Source organism: Dama dama, chromosome 9 (genome assembly GCF_033118175.1).
Source record: "Dama dama isolate Ldn47 chromosome 9, ASM3311817v1, whole genome shotgun sequence".
NCBI classification, from domain to species: domain Eukaryota; kingdom Metazoa; phylum Chordata; class Mammalia; order Artiodactyla; family Cervidae; genus Dama; species Dama dama.
Genome location: NC_083689.1, coordinates 97217885 through 97244618, shown reverse-complemented (window position 1 = coordinate 97244618; position 26734 = coordinate 97217885). Strand labels below are relative to the sequence as shown.

Below are 26734 nucleotides of genomic sequence, written 5' to 3'. Positions count from 1 at the left end.
GCAGAGACATGGATTCTACTCCTGGGTTGGGAAGATCTCCTGGAGAAGGAAATGGCAACCCTCTCCAGTATTCTTGCCTGGAAAATCCCATGGACAGAGGAGCCTGGAGGGCTACAGTCCATGGAGTCGAAAAAAAGTTAGACATGACTTAGCTACTAAAACAACAACAACAACAATGGTTTTAAGAAACCAACAGATCTCTTATTTCTTTTTCATCTCTTCCCACGACAAAAGCATGAAAGCTGTTCATAATATATGGAACTATTTCCACACTCCAAGCTGTGGTGGAGGGGAGGAAAAGAGGACACAGGGAACTTTAAAAATCATCATGTAAAATATGCACTTGTGAATGTCACTGAAAGGAACCAAAATTCTAATATAAAAATGCTTATAGGGATTTTTTAGATACCTTTCATGGCAACAAATGAGGAGGATCAAAATGAAACCAGTTTACAGACATCCCCTCCTGCAGTGTTCTCGGCACAAGAGGGTTTTCTGTCACTGGTCCTGGAACTCTACCACGACCAGTCTTATTTCAAGCACCACAGATGTACAAAGCCTCTTAACCGCCCTCCAAATTAGTTCAAATTCTTCACAGAGCATAATATTCTTCTAGAGAGCCTCTGTCGATACTTAAAATGAAGCCTAGTCGGAGAGTTTTAAACTGCTGAGGTCGCTTTCTCAGCAGACCTTTCTCTGAGGTCTGCGTAAGTCTTTTATGGAGCTGACTATGAGAATGGGGGAAAAAGCATCTGTCTAAGAAGGATGCGAAGTTTGTGATAACGGGGCAATTCCCTTCTGTCTGCCTGCCTCAAAGGCAATGAAACAGAACAGACGCCTTGTGAGATGTGTGCAGGCTTGCAGTCACCGGGAGGGTGTGAAGTGGTGGGAAAAACCACTTGCCACGCTGACTGAGGTGCAGGGAAGCTGACTTGTGCGGGCGCCCCTGCGGGGTACCCGTGCCTGCACCGACACACGCTGTCTTCCGCTGGCCTGACCTTCTCAGTGGCATCATGATGGCACTATGACAAATGAAAGAGTGACAAGCTACTCACAACTGTCAAACAGAAACAAAGGAAGAATGAGAGACGAAAAAGAAACCTCCCACACTTGCAAAACCATTAACAGCAACAACAACAAAAACTCAGTGGAGAAAAATGGCAACCACCCTTGAGAATTTATACTAAAATGAAGAAAGCGGTGGGGAAAAAGGCACTTCAAAGCACTGGAAGCGGGGGAAACCGCAAGTGATTGCTGTAGCCAATCCCTGGGCGTTTACTCCTTTGCAGTTATGGGGTGTAACTTTCTTACTTAAGGCCCGTACCCAAGCGTCAAGGGGAAGTCCCCAAATTGTTGATTTTTAAATATATTTCAGGGGAATTCACTGGTGGTCCAACAGCTTGGACTCAACACTTTCACTGCCAAACCCTAGATTTGAGCCCCGATTGGGGAAGTAAGGTCTGACAAGCTATGCAGTGCAGCCAAAAAAAAAAAAAAAAAATGATAACATAAAAGACTATTTAAAAAATAATAGTTCTGTTTTCAGGAAATTTCAATTATAAAATATTTTTGTAAGTAATCAAGGTTATATTTTTAATATTAATAGACCACAGCAAGTGCTGCAAATTATCTTTCCCTTTTATAAGTAAAATTCAACCTGTTTTTCCATTGTTCTACATTAATTTTTTGAAATCGAAACTCATTAAGCATCAGAATTCAATCCTCTGATTTCATAAAGTGAAGATGGTAGGGAGAGGGAATAAATTGATGAGTCATACAATGTACATACATGCAGTAAAATGCAACAACAATGACACAAAATGACTTTAAAAATAAAACAGGGCAAGATGCTGGCACTTATGTTATTTATTATATTTTGATTTACTGCTTTAATTTTACACTGATGTTCCCAGGGAGTTCTTTCTTGGGTTAGCTGAGCTTCTTAAAAGTGAACTGTCAACTTTTATTACAAAAGGTTTATCCCACCAATTCCTCATATGTAAAAGGATGACAGAGTTATAAGTGATGAAACAGGAATATGGCTGAGATCAGATTTTAGCATCAGATGTGAACAATTTGACACAATTCAAATATGCCTCCAGACTCTACCCATCACATATCAGAGCAGACATCACAAAATGTGATATATAGGTAATATGTGTTATACGGGTCTGTGTAGCCTACATAACAAAATGACCAATAAATGCACATAATGCTCTCATGACACTAACTTAAAAAATTAATTAGACATCAGTCTTAATCACAAACACTACTTGATGATTGGATCTGAGGTCTCAGAAGGTTCTGCCATCCCAATCTCATCTACAGTGGGTCACATTTCATATTTGAGAATTTTGATCCTACTCGAATGCCCTAAGATCAGAACAAGAATTTTAAAGAGAGAGTTTCTCTTCCTGAATTAAAGCCATCATGACTTTTAACTTTTAACTGTAATAACTTTAAACTCATCACAACTTTTAACTGTCATGCCAGTCAAGTGCATGAAGACGTACAATGGTAAAGGTCTCATAAACACACACGGAGCCTCCTGTTCGGATTCTCTAACCACCAGTCCCATGGACCGTATGTTCCGCCACATCCTGGATAAACACATACCTGCCCGGCAAACTGGAAATCATCATCTGAGATGAAGATGCAGTTAGCTGAGTGTCACAGCAGGAAGCTATTCAGAAGATCTAACTGCTGGAGCTGAGTTCAGCATCTGTGCTTTCAGCACAGGGACAGCCTGAATTAAGTACCAAATGCCCCCTGACACCAGGCCCCCAACACACGGATGGAGGGAGGCAGGCAGAAGAGTGACTTTTGCCATCATGACGTTTACCAAGCCTTCAAACTGTTTTAATTTAAAATATCACTGTACAAGAGGGGAAAATATAGCAAGAAACAGCTTTGATTCTTCCAATAAAAGGGTATCCTCTGGTAGATAACAAGCAAGAACACAAAGAGGAGGGTCTGGCGTGAAAGCGATCTGGGTCTGAGTCTTCAGCTTCATCATTCACGAGGTAAGCGACTTTGGAGAAATTATTCAGTCTCCTCATCTGTGTTAATGAGGGCAGAGATATCTATCTGCTGCTGCGTGAGGGTTAAACGAGGTTATCTGCATTAAGCAGTGAGCAGGGTGTGCAGGGTACAGTGAGCACTGAAATGTGCTTGTTCCACTCACTCATTCATCCCCCTTTTACTAAGGGTCACTGTGGGCCAGGTCACACTCCAGGGGCTGGTTTCTATTAAGGTTGGTAGTTGAAAGCCTTATGAAACAGAAGAATGATAAAAATCTTGGTAATCAGAAGATACCTCAGAAATCATCGAACTGAAGCGTCTCACTTGTGGGTAGGGAGCGGGTCTGGCTGCTTGCAGGTCAGATCAGAAACTTGTAAGGAAGGGGCTTTTCAAGCTCTGTACGGCCCCCACCCTTTACTCCCTCCCCGTCACTGAGGATCACAGGGGATGCACAGTAGGACAGCAGAAAAGAGGATTTTTTTTTTTTTAAGGTGCAATCCAGCCCCTTCCTTTTACCATTGAGGATGCCAAAATTCTAAAAGACTTATTATAATTCCTGGCCCATCACCTTCTTTTTCCTGAAAGCTGCCTTTTGCCTGGTCTTTGGAAAACCTGACTAGTTGGTAAAGCAAACCTTGTTGTCTGAATGTGATTCAGAGAATTAGATAAGACAAAGAATTCGTCACTCCTTCTCAAGCTTTTAAATACACAGTCAAAATTTAATACCAAAAGTATCTAAAATAACAACTGTTAAGACCAGGCAATTGGTTTTAAAAAAAGTAAAACAGTCTCCAAAACCCGTAGTGCTTTGCAAGGAAACTTATATTAACCAGCATCACCATCCTTAATAAGATAGTTATCAGTGAGGCCCACAAAACCGAATAGTCCCACTACAAACATAGTTGTCATTTTATAATGACCACCAGGAAATTAATGGGGAGCCCTACTTTGCAAAAGGGCCTATTCCAAGCATTTATTATATGAAAATAAACCAAAAGTTGAATAGAGAAATTTTTCATGTGACCTCATTTTGACAGCAGTGTCAGAAGTCTATATACTTGGATATTTAGACATGAATACATCATGCTAACCCTTTATCAACTCCTCATGGTAAGAAATGACATGTTGATTCAAAGTTAAGATTTCAGCACCAGGAAAGTGATGAAAATGGAATATAACTGCTTTTTCAGTCTATAACTGCTGAACGGAACATGAATAACAACAGTAAAGGCAAGCAACACAGAGAACTTGGCAAAAAGGCAGACTTACCACCAATCTTGAGGCCAGATCCATGTGCCCGAGTTTGTCAAGGAGGTTATAGATGAGTTCTGTCTGGATCAGGGCTTCAGAGATGGGTGCAGTGTAGGTCTCATTTCTAAGATAATCAATCAGGTCAAAAGCTCTCTGAAGAGACACTTTGCCTAGACTAATGGGTAAAAGAACAAAAAAGTAAATATGCCAGAAAAGTAAATATGCCAAAAAAGTATGCACGCTGAGAGAGAAACTATGGCTAGATGAGGGAGCGGGGATCCTGAAGACCTAAAATTTAAGCTTTGAGTGGTAGGTATTCTATGGCTCCATAGTCTTTAGTGAAGTGAAGTCAAAGTCGCTAGTCATGTCTGACTCTTTGCAACCCCATGGACTGTAGTCTGCCAGGCTCCTCTGTCCATGGAATTATCCAGGCTAGAATATTGGAGTGGGTAGCCATTCCCTTCTCCAGGGGATCTTTCCAGCCCAGGGATCAAACCCAGGTCTCCCACATTGCAGGCAGATTCTTTAACCATCTGAGCCACCAGGAAAGCCCGATATTCTGTAAAGTTAGACTAAATATCTTTGATTAAGTTCGCGTGTGCGACTCAAGGTTAAAGACACCTTACAGGAGAAAGATGAACAACAGCTAGTTCTTTGTTCTATAAGTCACCTGTAAATTGCTACTAATTCAGGAAAAGTATCATAACATTTTAGATGAGAAATGATGAAGTGTGCCAATTTTACTTATCATTAGTTACTTATATTGATCGGTGGCAGAAAGAGGATCTGAATCAGAAAGTAATTTGTTATTTGTATGTGAATTTTGTCAAACTTGTTAGGGTGAGGGCCACTGTGAATTTATGGTGAACACCTTTTAAAAATTACCCACTTGACAGAAATCACAACATCGATGGCTGAGATGGTGTGAGGTCACCACGTGACAGGAAGGTCAAGAGCAGTCAGAAGGGACACATTTGGGTGTTCCTTGGTGCTAGGGTTTCCGTGTTCCTTGGGCTTCCCTGGTGGGTCAGAGGGTAAAGCGTCTGCCCGCAATGCGGGAGACTGGGGTTCAATACCTGGGTCGGGAAGGTCCCCTGGAGAAGGAAATGGCAACCCACTCCAGTATTCTTGCCTGGAAAATCCCATGGACAGAGGAGCCTGGTGGGCTACAGTCCACGGGGTTGCAAAGAGTGGGATACAACCAACCGAGTGACTTCACTTTCTTTCTTTCTTTTCTTTGTGTGTCTAGACCCACTGACGACCTAAGTCGGTGATCTTCCTCTTCATAGGACATCGGTACATGAGCTCACTGCCATTCTGGGCTTTGGGCTTGTGTAGCTTGGGGGGCAGCTGGGGAGGTGAGTGGTACACCAGCTCTCAAGACATGCCTCATACGAGCCTCATATGAGCACTAAGCTTTACACTGAAAGCACAGGCTTCTTGAAAAGAATTCCCTCGTGAAGTAAAGCAAACCCTGAACTTCTGTATCCATTTATTCAGCAAATTCATGTGCTGTGCTTGTCAGTATCTACAGTCTTGAAACATGATTTAAATCTTATAACTGTTCAATATGCTTGTGCTGCTGCTTCTAGATAGACAAGGGATATGTCTTCTATCTTCTCAGTTCTCCAAAGTGAATTATACCTACCAGGCAATACATGCTGGCTCTTTTCAACTGCTTTTCTTAAATGTCCTTTTCCTCAAGAACACTTATTTAAAAAAAAAAAAAAAAAGAAAAGAAACAAAATTAGACCCAAGCCAAGCATACTCTACCCTGCAAGTTCAAAGATGTTGTTGATGAGGTTGGCTCGATCTTTGTCGCTCAGCACATAAGGATTTATTTTCAGCTGTTTGATCAGTGCTTCCCAGTTGTCGTCTGCATAATGGACAATGTAATAGCCAGTCATGTTTGTATTGACCTTGATCCACTGCACTTCTTCTGTGAGATTGATGACACCTAATACAGACCAAAAAATGAAAGAGAGAGAGAGGATAGGGAAAGAAAAATATTAAGTGAATACTCTGTTTCAGAGTATGGTATTATTTTTATATTTTAAAATATTATATTATTATTTTATATATTAATATAATAATAATATAATATTTAATATATCAAATATTATGATAAATAAATATATAAATAATATTATATATTATTATTTTATATTTAAAATATTTATATTATTTCTACTGAGAAACTAAATGTCCACCCCCCAGGGCAGTCCTGTTCATGTTAACAAAGATCACCACCCATTCACTTAACAAGTCTTTATTTAATGGTAAAGAAGGCACATATGCCTGCCCTCCTGGATCTTACAATCCAATGTAACCGGTGAGTAGGGTGTCAGACTAATGTTGTCGATGGAAACAGAAAACGTGGCATTCTGTAGAAGAACAGGGTAGAATGCTTCACCCCTGAGAGAAGGTCAGGAAGAGATTTCTTGGAAGAAATGACATGACCGTTGAGACTTCAGGATATACAGGTATTGTGAGCCAGGTAAAGAGGGACTCTTAAATGTTCAAGGCCCAGAGAGAAAGTGTGCGTGGTATCCATGCACTGAACTGGCTCCCAAGTTCACGCTGGGAGTGTGTGCAAGGTGTGGCACAGGGGAAGACAGTAAGGAAGCTGTTTAGTATATAAAATGTATTCCCTCTCGGCCTTTTGTCTTTGCTTATGTTAACAAAGAAAGGACACAAGAAGCCATTTTGAAAAGTCACAAAATTCAAAGATAGCAAAATAAACATTAGGGAAGGGCGGGTGTCTCATGAGGCACAAATAAGAATTGAGTTAAAATAATATGTCCAGAAAGCCGGAATAGAAGGAACATACCTCAACATAATAAAAGCTATATATGACAAACCCACAGCAAGTATCACCCTCAATGGTGAAAAATTGAAAGCATTTCCCCTGAAATCAGAAACAAGACAAGGGTGCCCACTCTCACCACCACTATTCAACATAGTGTTGGAAGTTTTGGCCACAGCAATCAGAGCAGAAAAAGAAGTAAAAGGAATCCAGATAGGAAAAGAAGAAGTGAAACTCTCACTGTTTGCAGATGACATGATCCTCTACATAGAAAACCCTAAAGACTCTTCCAGAAAATTAACTAGAGCTAATCAATGAATATAGTAAAGTTGCAGGATATAAAATTAACACACAAAAATCCCTTGCATTCCTATATACTAACAATGAAAAAACAGAAAGAGAAATTAAGGAAACAATACCATTCACCATTGCAACAAAAAGAATAAAATACTTAGGAGTGTATCTACCTAAAGAAACAAAAGACCTATACATAGAAAACTATAAAACACTGATGAAAGAAATCAAAGAGGACACAAACAGATGGAGAAACATACTGTGCTCATGGATTGGAAGAATCAATATTGTCAAAATGGCTATTCTACCCAAAGCAATCTATAGATTCAATGCAATCCCTATCAAGCTACCAACGGTATTTTTCACAGAACTAGAACAAATAATTTCACAATTTGTATGGAAATACAAAAAACCTCGAATAGCCAAAGTAATCTTGAGAAAGAAGAATGGAACTGGAGGAATCAACCTGCCTGACTTCAGACTCTACTACAAAGCCACAGTCATCAAGACAGTATGGTACTGGCACAAAGACAGAAATATAGATCAATGGAACAGAATAGAAAGCCCAGAGATAAATCCACGAACCTATGGACACCTTATCTTTGACAAAGGAGGCAAGGATACACAATGGAAAAAAGACAACCTCTTTAACAAGTGGTGCTGGGAAAGCTGGTCAACCACTTGTAAAAGAATGAAACTAGAACACCTTCTAACACCATACACAAAAATAAAGTCAAAATGGATTAAAGATCTAAATGTAAGACCAGAAACTATAAAACTCCTAGAGGAGAACATAGGCAAAACACTCTCCGACATAAATCACAGCAAGATACTCTATGACCCACCTCCTAGAATATTGGAAATAAAAGCAAAACTAAACAAATGGGACCTAATGAAACTTAAAAGCTTTTGCACAACAAAGGAAACTATAAGTAAGGTGAAAAGACAGCCCTCAGATTGGGAGAAAATAATAGCAAATGAAGAAACAGACAAAGGATTAATCTCAAAAATATACAAGCAACTCTTGAAGCTCAATTCCAGAAAAATAAATGACCCAATCAAAAAATGGGCCAAAGAACTAAACAGACATTTCTCCAAGGAAGACATACAGATGGCTAACAAACACATGAAAAGATGCTCAACATCACTCATTATCAGGGAAATGCAAATCAAAACCACAATGAGGTACCATTACACGCCAGTCAGGATGGCTGCTATCCAAAAGTCTACAAGGAATAAATGCTGGAGAGGGTGTGGAGAAAAGGGAACCCTCTTACACTGTTGGTGGGAATGCAAACTAGTACAGCCGCTATGGAGAACAGTGTGGAGATTTCTTAAAAAACTGGAAATAGAACTGCCATATGACCCAGCAATCCCACTCCTGGGCATACACACTGCGGAAACCAGATCTGAAAGAGACATGTGCACCCCAATGTTCATCGCAGCACTGTTTATAATAGCCAGGACATGGAGGCAACCTAGATGCCCATCAGCAGATGAATGGATAAGGAAGCTGTGGTACATATACACCATGGAATATTACTCAGCCATTAAAAAGAATTCATTTGAACCAGTTCTAATGAGATGGATGAAACTGGAGCCCATTATACAGAGTGAAGTAAGCCAGAAAGATAAAGAACATTACAGCATACTAACACATATATATGGAATTTAGAAAGATGGTAACAATAACCCTATATGCAAAACAGAAAAAGAGACACAGAAGTACAGAACAGACTTTTGAACTCTGTGGGAGAAGGTGAGGGTGGGATGTTGCGAAAGAACAGCATGTATATTATCTATGGTGAAACAGATCACCAGCCCAGGTGGGATGCATGAGACAAGTGCTCGAGCCTGGTGCACTGGGAAGACCCAGAGGAATCGGGTGGAGAGGGAGGTGGGAGGGGGGATCGGGATGGGGAATACGTGTAAATCTATTGCTGATTCATGTCAATGTATGACAAAACCCACTGGAAAAAAAAAAAAAAAGATACTTCCCATCAAAGGCAAATTTATAAAAAAAAATAAAAAATAAAAATAAAAATTAACCTTATTAGAAAAAAAAAATAATAGAAAGCTGATAATGTACTTTCTGGACCCCTACCGTTACATTTTAATGACAACAGAATTGTTAGAAATTTATACGGAATGATTTCAATTAATATGCAATTAATAAGAAGCTAAAAAAATGCAACCTTAAAAATATTACTACAAAAGTTGACTGCAACCTTTAAAATTACTAACCAGGAAACGTCCTTTAAAGTTGGCAACGAGGATGTGAATTTAAACCAATAGTTAGGGGTATGCTTCTAAGCATCTTAAGGTTTAATATTTATTAGACTATAAACCCCATGAGTGTTACTCCCAAGAGCAGATTGTTTACTCCCAATCTCTCAATACTGAGAACAATGCTCCTAGCAGGTACTCAGGAGATACTTGGTGCATTAATGAATGAATGAGCAAAACGATTATGTCACAGGACGTGGTTTCAAACAAATCTAAATAAGGTTTGCAGCTGTTTATGATATAAGTTTTCTTCCCCACTTTAAAGTGGGGAATGCAGTTTTTTAAATTAAAAGAGAAAAGGGGAGTAGAGATAAGAAAAGTCATCTAAACTCAAACAATAAAAGCATCATGGGTATATTTCCTACCAAGATTTTTCCTATACACATTTTAACTGGATTAGTATTTAATATACTGGATCTATATACATCATTTTATACATTATATTCTGCTTTTTCACATATCCGATTCCATTTCTTTCCATTTTTCCACTGCCTTCATATGCAGGATTCAAAATCTTAAGGATATTTTATTTTGGGACATACCACAGTCTAACCCATCTTCTATTTGAAAATATTTAGGTGGTTTTAAAATTTTTACTATCATAATAATTATATATGAGGGTTTTTACACATAAAATGCTTTGGAAACACATTTAAACCTTTTAGTACTTGAAATCTAGGACTGATCAACTTCAAAAACATGAATTATTTCAATTTATCAGATTTTCTTAACACCTTAGTTACTCTAATTCTGAGACTGTCAAAGAGTTTTAAGATGTAAAGACTTATGTTCTGATCATGTCTTAACATGACATATCAGATAATCAGTCTTTTTCATTAAAAACATTCATACTAACTTGTTTTATTGCTGATATGGCAACAGATGGAATGGATTAATCACATTAATCGGGTTTATTCCTTTTCTAAAGCAGAATACAGTTCTAAGGAATATTCGTGTTGGTAAGAGTAGCTGCTCCGAGTGGATGTATTTTTAACAAACCTATGACTAATGAAATTAACTTTAACAGTAGCTAATGCAAAAATATCAACACTCTCTAGGTCACCAAACAATTTCCTACAGGGCTTTTATCAAGAAAGGACCTTGGGAAAAAGAACCGAAGAGCTTCAAATCTCCCTTTCCCAAAACAGGAGGCGAGGAATGATAAGCATGGCAATTTTCCCATTGGATGGAAATAGGAAAATATTGAAATACAGAGTCTATTGGATGATAAGCAACTCTCTATCTTGTAAACCTAGCCAGGTCCAGATGGCAGAGAGGAGGAACACAGCTGGGAGTGTACTTGAAATTATTACTGTCATTTTGATGACAGAATATGAAGCAGTGCAGCCAACAGCATAGAGAGGAGAGTTATCATTTAAAGAATCAACATATTAGTCTCTTTCAGGTCTTCTGAATGATTCACAATAGAGGACCTTAAAACCACAGGTATCAAAAAAAAAAAAAAACAAAAACAGAAGAGCTTTGCACACAAGGGAGGTAACTACATCTTGCAGTGGATGAAGCTACTCTCATATGTTTTTAATTTATCATAATCATTAACAGATTAACAGTTCAATTTTCACAGTCCATTGAGTAGTAAAAAAAGAGTAACTCTGATGTTAAATGGCAGAAGCCCAGATTAAGTAATCTAATAGTGATTAAAAAAAAAAAAAAACACTTGTCAATGAGTTATGAAAATCAACTACTGTTTTATAAAGAAACATTAAAGCACAGAAACAAAAAAAAATACATTTTTACTACAAAGCTGCAAAATTTCCTGTATGGCTTGCTCCAGAGGGGTAGCATGATACACACAGTTGAACTACATCCCCTCCTGTTCAAAAGCATTCCTTTTTCTCCAATGCCCCTTTCTTCCCCTTTATTTTATTAGGGGAAAAAGGCAAGAGCAGAGAATCACACATGATAAATATCCTGTCCTAACTATACACCCTTCCTCCTTTTTTCCAACTGTCTTTCATTTCAGTGCCGTGTCCATTAGTTTCAGAAAAATGTTTATGGCACAGTGATATCCTTTTAGAAACATGAATGCTCCAAGTTAGATTTAATATAAAAATTTCCTCTAGTCAAAGAGATTAGGTTCAGAAATAAAATGGAAGAAAGGGAGAGGTAAGGGTGGGGGAGAGGAAGGAAGAGAAGGAACAAGGAGACACTTTGGTGTAATTTCCTCAACAGGTGGTTTAGAAAAAGTCCTGTTTAGGCCCTTCTTATGCACAAAAACTATTAACCATTCAAAATCCATGTACGTGGGAGAAAAGTGACCAAAATATTGACCACATATAACGTCTACATTTTACTGAACTAAGGGACTAACCCAGAGACCCTGGCATTAGAACTCATGAAAATAGACTACGGATTTAACAAACCACCAAGTTACCACATTGTACGAATGTCACAACGGCATAAAATAAGCTTCTGATGTCATCATCTGTGCTCCATTTCTTTTGAGAAAAGAGAAGACTAAAATTCAGTGAAACCAAAATTGGTTCTTCACAGGAGCATCAGGAACCAAGAAGACCCAACTGTTGTCAGGGTCAAACACCATTTGTGAGGACAGACATTTGCAGTGCGGACTTTTCAAAACCTGAACTGCGAGGAATTAAAACTGCAGCTGCAGTAAGGTAAATAACACGGCTGAGAAGAGGAAGTAGCAGGCGCTGCTTTCATCATATATTGCCTCAGTTCCACCTCTAGATTAAACCGGTCACATTATAGTGCATGTCATAAATTCCCCTTTACTAAGAATATTTGCAAATGAAGAGGAACAGAAGTTGCCATTTCACCAAGCTTTGCATGCTGTGTTCCTAGAGCTTTTTACAGCGACATTTGAAATTGAGTCACTCCATTATAAACTAAAATGTATTTATTCAATAAGTTTTTATGTGCCTACAGGGTGCCAGGACTGCAAAAGTGACTTGTGGAACTAAGATCTCCATGTTCAGTGCGGGGATACATCTCCTGTGGGGACAGATATAAGTAAGTGGTTCAGCCGTAAAGAATCCGCCTGCCAATGCAGGAGACTAGAGTTCCATCCCTGAGTCAGGAAGATCCCCTGAAGAAGGAAATGGCAACCCATTCCAGTATTCTTGCCTGGGAAATCCCACGGGCAGAAGAGCCTGGCGGGCTATAGTCCCTGGGGTCGAGAAAGAGTCAGACATGACTTGGGGACTAAACAGCCACAGTATATTAAAAGTAGAAAAGTAGAAAATATCATTAAAACATATAAGGGAGGCATCTAACCTATCTTGGGATGAGGGAAGCTCCTTAGAACAAGCAGTAGATGAGCTGAGATCGGAAGAGTGGATAGGAATAAAACCAGGGAGTCAGGAGGCAAGAGTGTTCTTCCAGGACAGAAAACAGCATGTGCAAAGGCCCAGAGACAAGAGGCAGCACGCATTCTTGAGCTGCTGAAACAGTTTTTGTGCAGTGGAAGAAGAGAGTGCTTAGAAAGAAAAGGTTCCAGCAGGAAAATATGGGCATGACTTTGGGGTGTGAGTCTCAGAGAGAGTTTAAAAAGCTGACATATGAACTGAGCCAAAAAAGTAAAAGGCTAATAAAAGCAGATTTCTTACTGTCCAGTTATTTCTGATACCACCAAAAATGTATATACTATTGAGAGGTTTGCAAAATTTCTGTATTGGTCCTTTTCAAAAATACAAGATGGGGTAATTTGTTCTCTCTTAGATCAGAGACCCCTTGCAAGGCCCACTGAAAGTATGAGGTTTTGTTTTTAATCAAAGAAGGCAGGAATTTCTTGCACCTCCAGCTATGCTGTGTTAATCAAAGATATGATGACATCATCAATTGTATTTAATGTTTTAAATATTTACTGTAGCACTCCAGTTAGACCAAAATGCAACTGGTATGCTCATATAGTTCAACTGGCCTTATAAGTTATTACCACACAAAAGAAGGGCAACTTGGAAATATGTATTAAACCACAAAAGGTAACACAGTCATCATTTTTGAGAAGCATTCTTATGAAAAAGTTCATATAATGGGAAAGCATTTAGAAACTCAGATTTTACTGAGGCATTTTTAAAAAAAGATAGAAATGGTAAATCAAGTGCCCAACAGTAAAGATTAAGGCAATTAGTGAAAGTGAAGATATTAATACAAAAATCACATGTACACAGCATCAACCCAAGTAAAAAACTATTTTAAAAAAATTACTAGAAAGAAATAGTCATCAGAGTAGTTACAAGAGAGTAATAAAATTTGTTTTCCATCTTCTGGATTTTATGTAATGTGGATACGTTATGCTTTAAAATTATTTTTTTCATTAGTAACATTAATAATGATAACTAACACTTCTATAGCACATAACATGTGCCAGGCATTATTCTAGGTGCTTCATATAAATGAACTAAATCCTAACATGAACCAAATGAACTAAATCGTAACACTATAACTTTAGTACAATTAATCTCTCCATTCTATAGCTTAGGGAAAGAGACTCAGAGAGGTCATATAACTCACCTAAAATCGTATGATTGAACCAAGCAATCTGGCTCCAAAGTCACTTCGTCACTAAGCTATACTTCCCTCTCAACTATAGAGGGCAGAACACCAGATCCAAATTCAAGAAATTTTCCCTTTCCATGAATCTCAAGTATCACTAATGAGTCCTGCAGAATGCAAGAGCCTCAGTTTTCAGGATGTAAATTAAGACGCTACATGGCGTGGCACTTGGTGGTATTTAACAGATGGTCAGAAACTACATTTCAATTTCTTTTTATAGACCCCTTGTGAGTCTGCATATACAATCTGTACATTTTATTATCACCCTCCACAATCATACTTTCTAGTCCTATTTTCTCATTATCAAAAAATGTATACTATGTCTACAGGACATCTTGTAGTAACTATTTACTACCACTCTGCATCATGAATCAACCTTTGTCATGCCTAAGAATCATCTAGGGTGCTTGTAAAAAAAGTAGTGGGCCCAGCCCAACCCAGAGAGAGTGGACAGCAGAGTATCCTTTGGAAACTCATCTTCTACTTGTTACTTTGTAACATAAAATGGTTATCTCCGATACAAAAACACAGCACTTGCTATTTTCTACCCCAACTGCTAGCATATTCAGTGGTTTTTCATACCTTATTTCGCATGATTAAGAAAGACCAGTTTTATGTACGATATTGCATACAGAATCAATCTCACTCTAGTCATACTTTCTGTCGGTGTCTCATAGGACCAGCTCACAGAGCTCTGCACATTGAAAAAGTGTCATCTCCTTTCTGCTGCCTGGTTAGCTTTTTAGAAAATATGTTGTTTCTAATTTTTTATCAGAAAAGTGTTAGAAGAGTCAAACCTGATTTCTTGTCCAGTAGTGATACTGATAGATACTTGGAGTAATTTCTTCCATCAGTGATGTAGGATAGTGGAATATGCCACAGAGAGCTGTAATAAAAAGAAAACACTGGAAGATCATTAACTCTTTCCAATAGTTCAGTCAGTTACACATACTTTGTTGAGTGGTTTCTCTTTTGGCAGGAAGGTGACATTTTTCAAGCTATTCCCAGAAAGGTATAATCTTGTTAGGTTTTCTAAGAACTTATGATTATAAAACATTTAAAAACACTCTAACCTGAGGGTGCAAAAGAGAGTTGTTGCCGTTGTTCAGTCACTAGGTTGTGTCTGACTGTGACCCGATGGACGGCAGCACACCAGCCCTCCCTGTCCTTCACTGTCTCCTGGAGTTTGTTCATGTCCATTGAGTTAGTGATGATATCTAACCAACTCATCCTCTGTCATCCTCTTCTCCTTTTGCGTTCAATCTTTCCCAGCATCAGGGTCTTTTCCAATGAGTTGGCTCTTTGCATTAGATGGCCAAAGTATTGGAACTTCAGTTTCAGTATTAGTCCTTCCAATGAATATTGAGGATGGACTGGTTTGATCTCCTGGCTGTCCAAGGGACTCTTAAGAGTCTTTTCCAACATCACAGTTCAAAAGCATCGATTTTTTTGGTACTCAGCCTTCTTTATGGTCCAACTCTCACATCTGTACATGACTACTGGAAAAACCAAAGCTTTGAGTATATAGATCTTGGTCAACAAAGTAAATGTCTCTGCTTTTTAATATGCTATCTAGCATTGTCATAGCTTTCCCTCCAAGGAGTAAGTGTTTTTTTTGTTTTTTTTTTTTTTAATTTCATGGCTGCAGTCACCATCCACAGTGATTTTGGAGCCCAAGAAAATAAAATCTGTCACTGTTTCCATGTTTTCCCCATCTATTTGCCATGAAGTGATGGGAGCAGATGCCATGATCTTAATTTTTTGAATGTTGAGTTTTAAGCCAACTTTTTCACTCTCCTCTTTCACCTCCATCAAAAGGCTCTTCAGTTCTTCTCCACTATCTGCCATTAGAATGGTGTCATCTGCATATATAAAGTTGTTGATATTTCCCCCACTAATCTTGATTCCAGCTTGGGATTCATTTAGCCTGGCATTTCAGGCAATGTATTCTTCATATAAGTTAAATAAACAAGATGACAATATACAGCCTTGTTGTACTCCTTTCCCAATTTTGAACCAGTCAGTTTTTCCATGTAAGGTTTTAACTGATGCTTCTTGACCTGTACACAGGTTTCTCAGGAGACAGGAAAGGTGGTCCGTATTCCCATCTTTAAGAATTTTCAGTTTGTTGCGATCCACACAGTCAAAGGCTTTCACGTAGTCAATGAAGCAGAAGTAGATGTTTTTCTGGAATTCCCTTTTCTTCTCTATGATCCAACGAATATTGGCAATTTGATCTCTGGTTCTTCTGCATTTTCAAATGCAGCTTGTACATCTGGATGTTCTCGGTTCGTGTACTGCTGAAGCCTAGCTTGAGGGATTTTGAGCATCACCTTACTAGCATGTGAAATGAATGCAGCTGCACAGTAGTTTACACATTCTTTGGCACTGCCCTTTTTTGGGATTAAAGAGATAGTAGGAGAGACAGTGGGTTCTCACCTTGCATCTGAAGGCTGAATTTCAGGCTTAACATTTAAAGAGAATCTTTCCTGTTGTACAAGAATTTGCTTTCCTTTTCTCTGAACAGTCACTAAAGGAAATCCTTTCTGTAGGGTCCAGGTTTTCATCATTTTCTTTACATCTAGTGTTTTGTTTGTGACCTACAGAAAGAATAGATTATTTTTCTCAGAGATTAAGAGTCTAATTATAGTATCTTTCCCTCTTTCTCTACCATGATGCACCAATGCTGAGTTGAGTTTACATTTCTACTCTAGATAAATGAGCAATTGCTAAAAAGAAAGTAACCTGGACTAGAAATAAGAGAAAACTAAAGAGAGTGAGAGGCAGCACATGTTGAAAAAGGCAGCACAGATGCTATAAACCGACTACGGGTACATTAAAATCCCTCAGAAGGTACAAGCACTCCTTTAGGTCACAGAGCTACTGTTTAGAAGGTCTGACTAAGGACACATAGGTGAGAAATCAGAAACACTGCTACTCATTGCTGTTGGCTAGCTAGGTCCAGAGTTCTCTTTACTCCCCAGACCCTCTGCTTTTACAAAATGCTGTGAAAGTCGCTTAGTCCTGTCCGACTCTTTGCAACCCCATGGACTTCTCCAGGAAGTCAGTCCATGGAATTCTCCATGTTAGAATCCTAGAGTGGGTAGCCTTTCCCTTCTCCAGGAGAATCTTCCCAAGCCAGGGATCAAACCCAGGTATCCAGCATTGCAGGTGGATTCTTTACCAGCTGAGCCACAAGGGAAGCCCTTTACAAACGGTAAAGCTCATCTTTTTAAGAGCTCATCCTGTGGGAGGGCCTTAGAACGGGAGCAGCAGCCGCTGCAGAGGAGTGAAATATAAACAGGTCGGCTGCCTGGACTTTAGGTCTCTCCAGAAAACAGTGGTAAATGTTTTTCCTAGACACATAGCCCTTTACCCTCAAAATACATGAATTGATCTATAAAATCTAGAATCAGTGTCAAAGGTTCACAGGCCCTCTAAAGCTTACTGTCCCTAAGACATTTGGTATCAATGATTAAGAAGCAATTTTTGAAGCAGGTGAGTTAAATTTATGATTCAGATTATTTTTCGAGATTACACATGGATCTGAATTGCAAGCAAACTCAAATCATCAAGTACTTAAAATGGTATGATCATTTGGTAATATCACGCCACTATGACTGGCCTTACCTCAGTCGATGTACACCTACTTATTTAAAGCCAAAAAGGATGGAGCAAATCTTCTTAAATGCACTGTGATACTAACCTTACATGTTCAATGGCTCTGATCTATTTCTTTCGGGACAAGGGGTTGGGAAGAAAACAAAACTGCCCCAAAGCAAGGCACTTCTGGGTCTTTGAAACAGAATTGAAATGAAGAGGCCAGTGCATAATTTGATGCTGGTGCTGAAACATGTGAGGATAATATTAGGGGCTAGGTCAGGATAGGAAAGCACCATGATGCAAAAGCTGAAGTCAGTGAGGAAGGCAGAAATACATTCTAACTGGCAGGAGATAATACATTGAGCACAGAGTAAATAATGTGGCTTTCAGTTGAAATGCTACTACATGATAAAAAGAAAAACGATGATTTAGAAGCAACTCTTAGGTGATAAGGACTGATCCTTCTTCTCAAAGAGAACTGAGAGAGTAGGGAAGATACATCTTCTGGGAAAAGGGTTAACAACTAGAAGGTAGGTATCAAGTTTCAGATAAGGCAAGGAAGCAGAGTGTACGGAAAAGCTTCAGAGCAGGGGTTCTTCACCCAGAAACCATAAAACTTTGAAACTGTGTGTGACACTTTGCCTCTCTGTGGATTTTGGGGGCAATATGTCCATAACTTTCATCAAATGTTCAGATATGTCTGTGATCTTCCAAAGCATGAAAAACCACTGATCTAGATGAGGGGAACAAATTCAAAGGCTTATAAAGGCTACGCATCAGCATGTGTGTGTGTGATGCAAGCTGGCTTCAGGCACTGTTACGAAGCACAGCTTGTAACTAATGACACTGCTTGTTAGAATCTGGAGGCACAAGCAAATCCAAGCAGCAAGAGGATCCGAGGGCAGAACTCAGCTATGGTCGCCAGACTCTGATATGTCATCTATCGCACTTTAGTGGCGTAGGGCCACCAAAGACAGGAGGAGTCACAGGGCAAAGTGTAGAGAAAAACATTCACGAATGGAAGGTAGAAAAACGGCAAAAACATCAGAGAGGAGAACTTTCCTACAAGGTAGGAAGAGATATTAAGATCCAGACTAAAGGTGCTTACACAAGGCCTCACGCAATTTTTTGGGGGGCAATTAAACCCAGTACTTCCATTTCATGACTTTTAATTCTGTGCTCTTATTCATAAACATTTATATACTAAGTTCCATTCCTTTTTCTCTTAAAAACTGTCCTTGGTACCATGGCTTATTTACATACCTGACAAAAATATTAAATACAAGAACCCCTCTCTTCTTACTTCAAGAGCTAAATAAAATATCCAGGTCGCTTACCTCGTTAAAACTATCCCACAGGTCATCACTGTGAATGGATGTATAGCTATGATTATGCAGATAAAGAATAATGGCATGTTGAAATATATCTTCACTAAGGTAAGTTTTCAGCATCAACAATAGGGAAGCTCCCTATTCCAAAAAAAAAAAAAAAAAGTGAAAAAGGGAAGAAAATAATAGAATACAATAGGTTTACAGAAATAAGAACCTAAAATTCAAAATACAATCATTCTAAGCACATACTTTAATAACCCAGTTATGATTCTCTGTTATCTTGTTTCAATAACCCAGTTATGATTCTCTGTTATCTTGTTTCAAGCAACCAGCTGTGGACTATGGTCAAATTGTCTTAAAAATTATTTTAAAGAATTTCAGAAAGAATTAATTCTTCAAAAATTATTTTAAAGAAGTTGAAAAATAAAAATGCCTATGTGCACTAATTCTTCTGTGGGCCATTTTGTGTAGTCTATCAATTACTCAATGTTTCAGTGTTAATGTTAAAAAGTTAAGGGCTTACACATATATTTTTAACTTTAAAAACTGCTGAATTTTCTGTGGCATCCCCACCCCTACCCCCTGGGCTTGAAGGCCCAGCTGACTTCATGGGCACATGGCTGGAGACAATAAAGGAGCTGAACTCTCAAACGTCTCTTTGCTAGAGAGTACATTAATTTCCAGTTTTAAGGTGTCATGTTTCTGAAGTAACCAAGATCTCTCTTCTTCTTGCAGAGTCACTTCAAATATGTTCAGAACATATGAAGGTGTATATACATAGTAAGCACACACTAATAATTTATAATCAGACGTGGAACTATTAAGGCCACGCTATATTGTGATGCATGTCACCATCCCCAATTTTAAAACAGCAACCGCCTCCTCCACATTCAAAAGCAATTTATATCACACTTCCTGCACCTGCTATAGAGATGTATTTATTTCCTCTTCTAGACTGTAAGCTAATTTAGGGGAAAACTGAAGCTAGGAGCTCAACTCCTATGACTAAAATAATGCCTACTACATAGAAGGCACTCAAATGCAAAAAAATTCTGAATGAATGAATTTCTGATAAAAAATGCAGCAATGTTAAGTCATCAAGATTACAAGATACATATAACTGAACTTAATACCTATTACTCACTTATTTCTGTATCACACTTCAGTGGTATTTGTTCTATAAATTTAAATAGTCATTCTTGTTCCCAATAGTCCCCCTCTCTAGTGTAACACTGCAACACTCCATTAGGAAAAACAAAAAAACACCCAGCAGTTCTCATTTCAAACAAAAGATGTGCTTCCTTTCCTTAACCTCACGCCTCCTCCAGTTATCACCGTATTTCTTGTTCCTCCTTTGGGAAGTCAGTTCTTCAAAAGAGCTGTCTGCATTTGCCATGTTCATTTGCTCTGTTTCCATTTCCTCTTGAGCCATCTTCCAACCATCATCATTCCACCGGAAGTGGTTTTATGAAGGCCACTGGTGAACCTTACAGTGTCAAACCAATGTCACTTCTCAGGCTCACCCAACGAGTAGCATTTGATATGACTGATCACTCACTCCTCTGTGAAAGTCATCCTGCTCTTGGCTTTGACACGTCACTCCTGATTCCTCCCCTGTGCACTGGGCATCCCTGTCTGTCTCTTCTGCTGCACCCTCCTTATCTTCTCAAGGACTAACTTTTCGTGTCCCTGACATTTAATCTTCAGACTTCTTTTCTTCTCTAAAGTCACTTCCTTGTTGATCTTCTCAACCACAGGGGTTTTATATGACCCCCAAATTATATATCTAATCAGACTTTGCTTCAATTCCAGACTCATATCCAATTACATGTCTACTATCTCCACTTATGCACCTTAAACTTACTCAAAAATTGACCTTTTTTTCCCCTTTCTTGTCCTAAATATACTCTTCCAATAATCTCATTTCAACAAATAAAAACTCCATTTTTCCAGCTGTTCAGGCAAAAGTTTTGAAGTCATCCTCAACTCTTCTCTTAACTCAACATCTAATCCATTAGCAAATTCTACTGGACTAAACTTCACAATATATTCAAAACCAAACATGGCTTATCATCTTCACTACTATCACCTTTGTCCATGCCACCGTTTCCTTGCTACTGGTCTATTACAACAACCTCCTAACGAGTCACCTTGATTCCACGTGATGTTGAAGGCTGACTTATTCCAAAAATAAATAAATAAATCATACTAGTACCCCTCTCTTCAGATGGCCTTTATTCCACTGTGCATAAAATCAAGGTCCTTACCAAACCTAATAAGATGATCTACAATGATCTGGCCCCTTATAATCCTTCTCACTTCATCTACTACTTTCCTTTGCATTTATTCCTCTGCAGACACCTTGGCTCCTTGCTGGAGCTTAAACATGCCAACTAATCTTCATCTCAAGTCATGTGGGTCCCCAAAACAAGTCCCAGATATGGTGACACAGTAGAAGGACTCATAGGACCAGGGCTGAGTATGCAGTCATATTCACCACCATGATTTATCACTGTGAGAGGACATGAAGCTAAATCAGCTAAGGGAAAAGTCTCATGGGGTGAACAAGTACAAGCTTCCAAAAGTCCTCTGCAGGATGCACTTAATTCTCCAAGCGACAACTTGTGACAACACATATGAAATATTGGCTATCAGGGGAGTTCCTCAGAGACTTGGTACGCATGATTTTTACTGGGGGCTAGACATGCAAGTATCTTCTGCTTATCAAGAACCAAAATTCCAGACTCCCAGAAGGAAAGCAGATATTTACCATAAACCACACTGCTTGCACAAACAGTGTGGGCACAGTGAGTCATTCTTATCAGGGAATAGTGAGAAAGTGAAAGTGAAGTCGCTCAGTCGTGTCCAACTCTTTGCGACCCCATGAACTGTAGCCTACCAGGTTCCTTTGTCCATGGGATTTTCCAGGCAAAAATACTGGAGTGGGTTGCCATTTCCTTCTCCAGGAGATCTTCCCGACCCAGGGATTGAACCCAGGTCTCCCGCATTGTAGGCAGACGCTTAATTTGCCAAAAATTAGCCAAGGTCGAGCCTCACAATAATGCCTTTCTAAGGATAGTGGTCTCAGGCCTACTACGCTAACTGATGTCTGCACACAAGCCCTGTGCACTGGTTACACCCTCTGCCTGGAACATTTCCCCCTAGAAGTCCACATGCCTCGTTCCCTCACGTCCTCCAGATGGTATTCAAATGTCACTTTATCAGTGGTCTTCCCCAGCCATCTATACAAAGCAGCCTTTCCCTGTCATTCTCATTTTCCTTACTGTGCTTCATTTTCATATTCTCACTAACCACCAAACACAGTCTCTTTCATTCATTTGTATTATGTATGTCCCTATCTCTGACCCCTGAAATGCAAGCTCCATGGTACAAGCGACATAGTCTGTCTTCTTTCCTGATCTATTCCTGGTACCTAGGAAAACACCAGGGATGTGGTTGGTACTTGTATAATTTGATAAATGACTGAATTATCACAAGGAAACATGCATCAGAATTAGGCTTAAAGATTATGAAGATCAAACAGAATATGTCTGCAAACACATGACTTACTCTCAAACACTAGCACTTCTCACACACAATAATGGTAAATTATCCAGCAAACTATTTTACTCAATTCTGTGGATGGGACATTTGCCAGATTCCCAATTCTGAAATATGTACCCACCATACTGACAGGCATAAGGTATGTTATGGAAGCAACATGCTTAGAAGACAATGAATTCTAGGTTCGGAGGGTAGGGGTCAGAAAAAGAAAGAGCTCTATAACAAGAGATCCTGAAATAACTGTTCTGTGTAAGAAAAGCACTGTAAGTTGTAACATTTTCTTTATTGGTAGGTCCAGTATGGGCTTTAAAAATCACAACACATGGCAGTAGCTCTAATTGGAACGTATTTCATATAGCTAACTGAACTCCTGATGTCCTCATTTAATAACAGCACTACCATTCTCCCTGCCAGTCAGGCTTGAACCTGGAAAACACTTCTGCCTCCTTCTTCACCTGCTTTGACCTATCACTAAGTCCTTTAAGCATTTCCCTCCGCCCGGGGTTTTCTCCCACACCCATCAGTTTCCTTCCACTCTCACTACCACTCCTAATTTTAAACTTTTACCACTTCATGCTTCGACTTCAGCAGCAATTTCCTGATTTTAGGTCTCTCTCCATTTAAACTCTATTATGTAAACTGAAGCAAGTTAATTTTCCTAGTCACTTGAATCTCAAAGCCATTCCTCTATTTAAAAATCTCTTAAAGCTTCCCACTTATTATAGAAAAAGTCCAGATTCCTGATGGCAATCAGGACCTTCTACAACTAAGCCCCAACCTACCTTTCCCATCTCTCCCTACCCCACATGTGGCTTCCACTGCAAACATTTACTCCCTAAACAAAAATTCCCTGCCCATTAGTATTACTGATTCTTTCTCCGCAAACCTCACTGTGCTGTTCTTGCCCTATTCTATTGTTCCCATTGCTCTTTACTTATATATTCTTCCTATTATTTAGTTTCCATGTTCTTCCAAGAAATTTCTCTCCATGATCCCAGGCAAAAATACTCTGTACCATTCCCTTAGCACATATTCTTTCTTACTGCTTCACAAGTACTCCTGACCTAAACTCTGAGTTTCTTGATGACATGAACTGTAACTCATATGCTTTGTATATCTTCTTCTCTGTTCAGGATGGTAGTTGAATTTATTGATCTTGATCTGGTAGCCAGACTAAGGAGGCAAGCAAGCTATAAAATTCAGCCCTCCTTCCCTACACAAATGTGATACCCTCCTCTCCTGTTCTCTGACTACGATGATCCTAATCAGGTGTTTAAATTTCTGTTTTTGCTCTACCTCCATACCTGCAGTCTATGTTTCTAATTCTACAACAGAATCTTCAATTCTTAAAAATCTCCTTTTGCTTACCTGTTTTGGCAATTCTGACTTTGGAACACACTTCAGTCCTGAATAACATAGCCAAAGGTTTAGAGCCTCCCCTGGACATATTCTGCCTATAGATCTGGACAGTGATTCAACTTTAAAAGATGTATTACTATAAAGTCTGGTTAACTGGCCAGAATACTAGTTAGAGAACTTAAGAGACAGAGAAAGAAAGAAAAACCTACATCAAATTAAGAACAAGATTTAAATAGAAGCAAACACCTTAAAGTTTAACAGGAAATTGAAAATAATACTTTGTTTAATCTCTGAAATAATCTAAATCAGGCAGCTTGCTTACATATGAAATTAATTTGTAACCCATTCCAGGTACTTTTTGTGCATGGAAATACCTTAAAATAGGAAAGAAAATCAAACATTTCTTCAATCTGTTCTGAAGACTGAACAGACGATGATGATATTGGATGGGATGAATTCAAGGAATCTCTTTTCATGGTTTTAAATCGAGCATCTAAGAAATCTTCATACTACAAAAAATGAAACAGAATAAAGAAACTATGAACAGTATTAAAGACAGGCAAGTTTAGTAATTATTGATAGAATTAGACTAATTACTGTTTAAGGTCTTTATAAAAAAATCAACTAGTTTCAGTAAACTTTAGAAATAACCCGTTGAAGATGTAGGAACAATGTGACATTTATGCATATTCCTTTAATTAAAAAAAAATTACAACCTCCACAAAAAACAGTGTTTCCTAAACAACAGCACAAGGATAAATTAAGAGTTTATTATTAAAGCAACCAAATGCTAAATCCAGATGTTCAAATGATTATTTAAAAATGGCTAGTGAATATTTATAAAATATGAAAAAAAAAAGGGAACTGCTCCTTAAGTTGTTTTCTCATACATAATCCAGCTTTTCTATTGAGATAATATACATTTCCCTTAACTGAGGTTATTCTTAAGTAAAATATAAGTCTTAAACAGAAAGAAGTCTGAGAGTTCAACAGACGAGTTCCTCTAGGATATATACTAAAAGCTTTTAAACATTCTGGGCACCACCAAGTGGTGAAACTGTATATCTCTTTGTTTAATTAAGAACCATACCCAGATTTACATTACTTTGCTTATTAATATTCTAGCTTAAACTGACTTCATTTTACCATCTGAAATCTTTGAATAGGCCCTAGGTAAAAATTTCAAACTGAAAGCTCTGAGAGTACTCGTCTTTTGAAGCAATGTTGGATCATATATAATCAAGAAGCTTAATAGAAAGTCACAGAATTCTACAGTAGAAAGGGATCCTTATATTCTTCCATTTACTGCTTGAATTATTCGGCAATACCTGTCATATACGACCTGTGATGTGTGCTGAGTCGCTGAGTCGTGTCTGACTCTTTGCAACCCCGTGGACTGTGGCCCGCCAGGCTCCTCTGTCCATGGGGATTCTCCAGGCAAGAACTCTGGAGTGGGTTGCCATGCCCTCCTCCCACATACGACCTAGTATGTCCAAATCTCTCTAAGGAGAAGAAACATCTCCAGAGAGTCTAAGAACACATAACAACATTATCATGCGCTCTGTAACAGAATGGGGTTCCACCTCTTTGAAATGGGCACAGAATGTGGTCTGGACCTAAAAAGAGCAAATTACTTGTCTGTATCAACTTGTGTATCACTGTTGTAAGAATGATCACAGTGAGAATAGACAGCATTGCCACAAAATGTCTTAATTTCTTCTCTATAAGTAGGATAAAAAGTTTTGCTTTGCAAAAATGCTTTTCAACTCTATTTAAATTCTTTAAAGCATAAGGGCCACATCTATTAAACATAAAATTTAGCAAAGCAATTTAAAATGTTCATCTTAATGACAAAGTATAAAGTAGTTTCACATAATTTTCGCTTTCTGAAATACATCAGTAACTAAAAGCACAATTTTTACTGTCAAATCTCAAGAGGTATAGAGATCAGTAACATGGGTCAGTTTTATTGTATTTTTCTAGAAATATTTTCATTGCTCCAAATGCATGGAAAATACACGTTCAGTATGATTGGTTCTTCCTGGCATTCACAGTAGGCCTAACAAACAGTGTACTTACACTGGAGAGCTCTCCAAATATTTTTTCCAAAGAGAAATACTCCATGAATGTAGCAAAACCTTCATTTAGCCATACATCATTCCACCACTGCATTGTTACCAGATTACCAAACCACTGCGGGGAAAGAACAAACAACTAACCAACTTCACATTCTCAAGAATTTTCTAATAATTGAATTGTCAGATTAATCACCTATAACCAGATTACAATTACTTAAAAGTATATTTATTGTAGTTAAAACAAACTATATTCAACTTTAAGTCTTACAAATAAATTGTATTTGTAATATAAATTTACTTTAAAGGTAAAACTGTATACATTGAATAAATTCACTTTTAAAGTAAAATTATAAATTTAACATTTTACCTTAAATAAAACAAAGACAACTGGCTTATTTATCAGTTTAACATACATGCTGCATACTAGGTAGACAAAAACTGTCTTTGGTCACCTCATTAAAACATTTCCTAGATAAATTCCTCTACTTTCTAATATTAGTAATATTATTTTTAGGGTTAGTAATATTATTTTCCATCATGTCTACAATCATCATGACAACCAAAAAATGAACGTCTATATGAGGGATGTTCCTACAGTCAGA

General features: G+C 38.4%; 1 protein-coding gene across 4 annotated transcripts in view; it reads right to left on the bottom strand.

The window, feature by feature from the left end:
• The window catches only part of LNPEP (leucyl and cystinyl aminopeptidase), a 103273-nt gene that overhangs the window by 15335 nt on the left and 61204 nt on the right, over positions 1-26734 (bottom strand). For all 4 annotated transcript variants that reach the window (XM_061152068.1, XM_061152067.1, XM_061152069.1 and 1 more), the window contains exons 7-13: positions 26134-26247; positions 24429-24563; positions 19138-19269; positions 16637-16797; positions 14995-15083; positions 6046-6229; positions 4291-4447 (exon numbers count right to left, since the gene is read on the bottom strand). In XM_061152068.1, coding sequence (XP_061008051.1) covers positions 4291-4447; positions 6046-6229; positions 14995-15083; positions 16637-16797; positions 19138-19269; positions 24429-24563; positions 26134-26247 — 972 coding nt within the window. The remainder of the gene's footprint in view (positions 1-4290; positions 4448-6045; positions 6230-14994; positions 15084-16636; positions 16798-19137; positions 19270-24428; positions 24564-26133; positions 26248-26734) is intronic.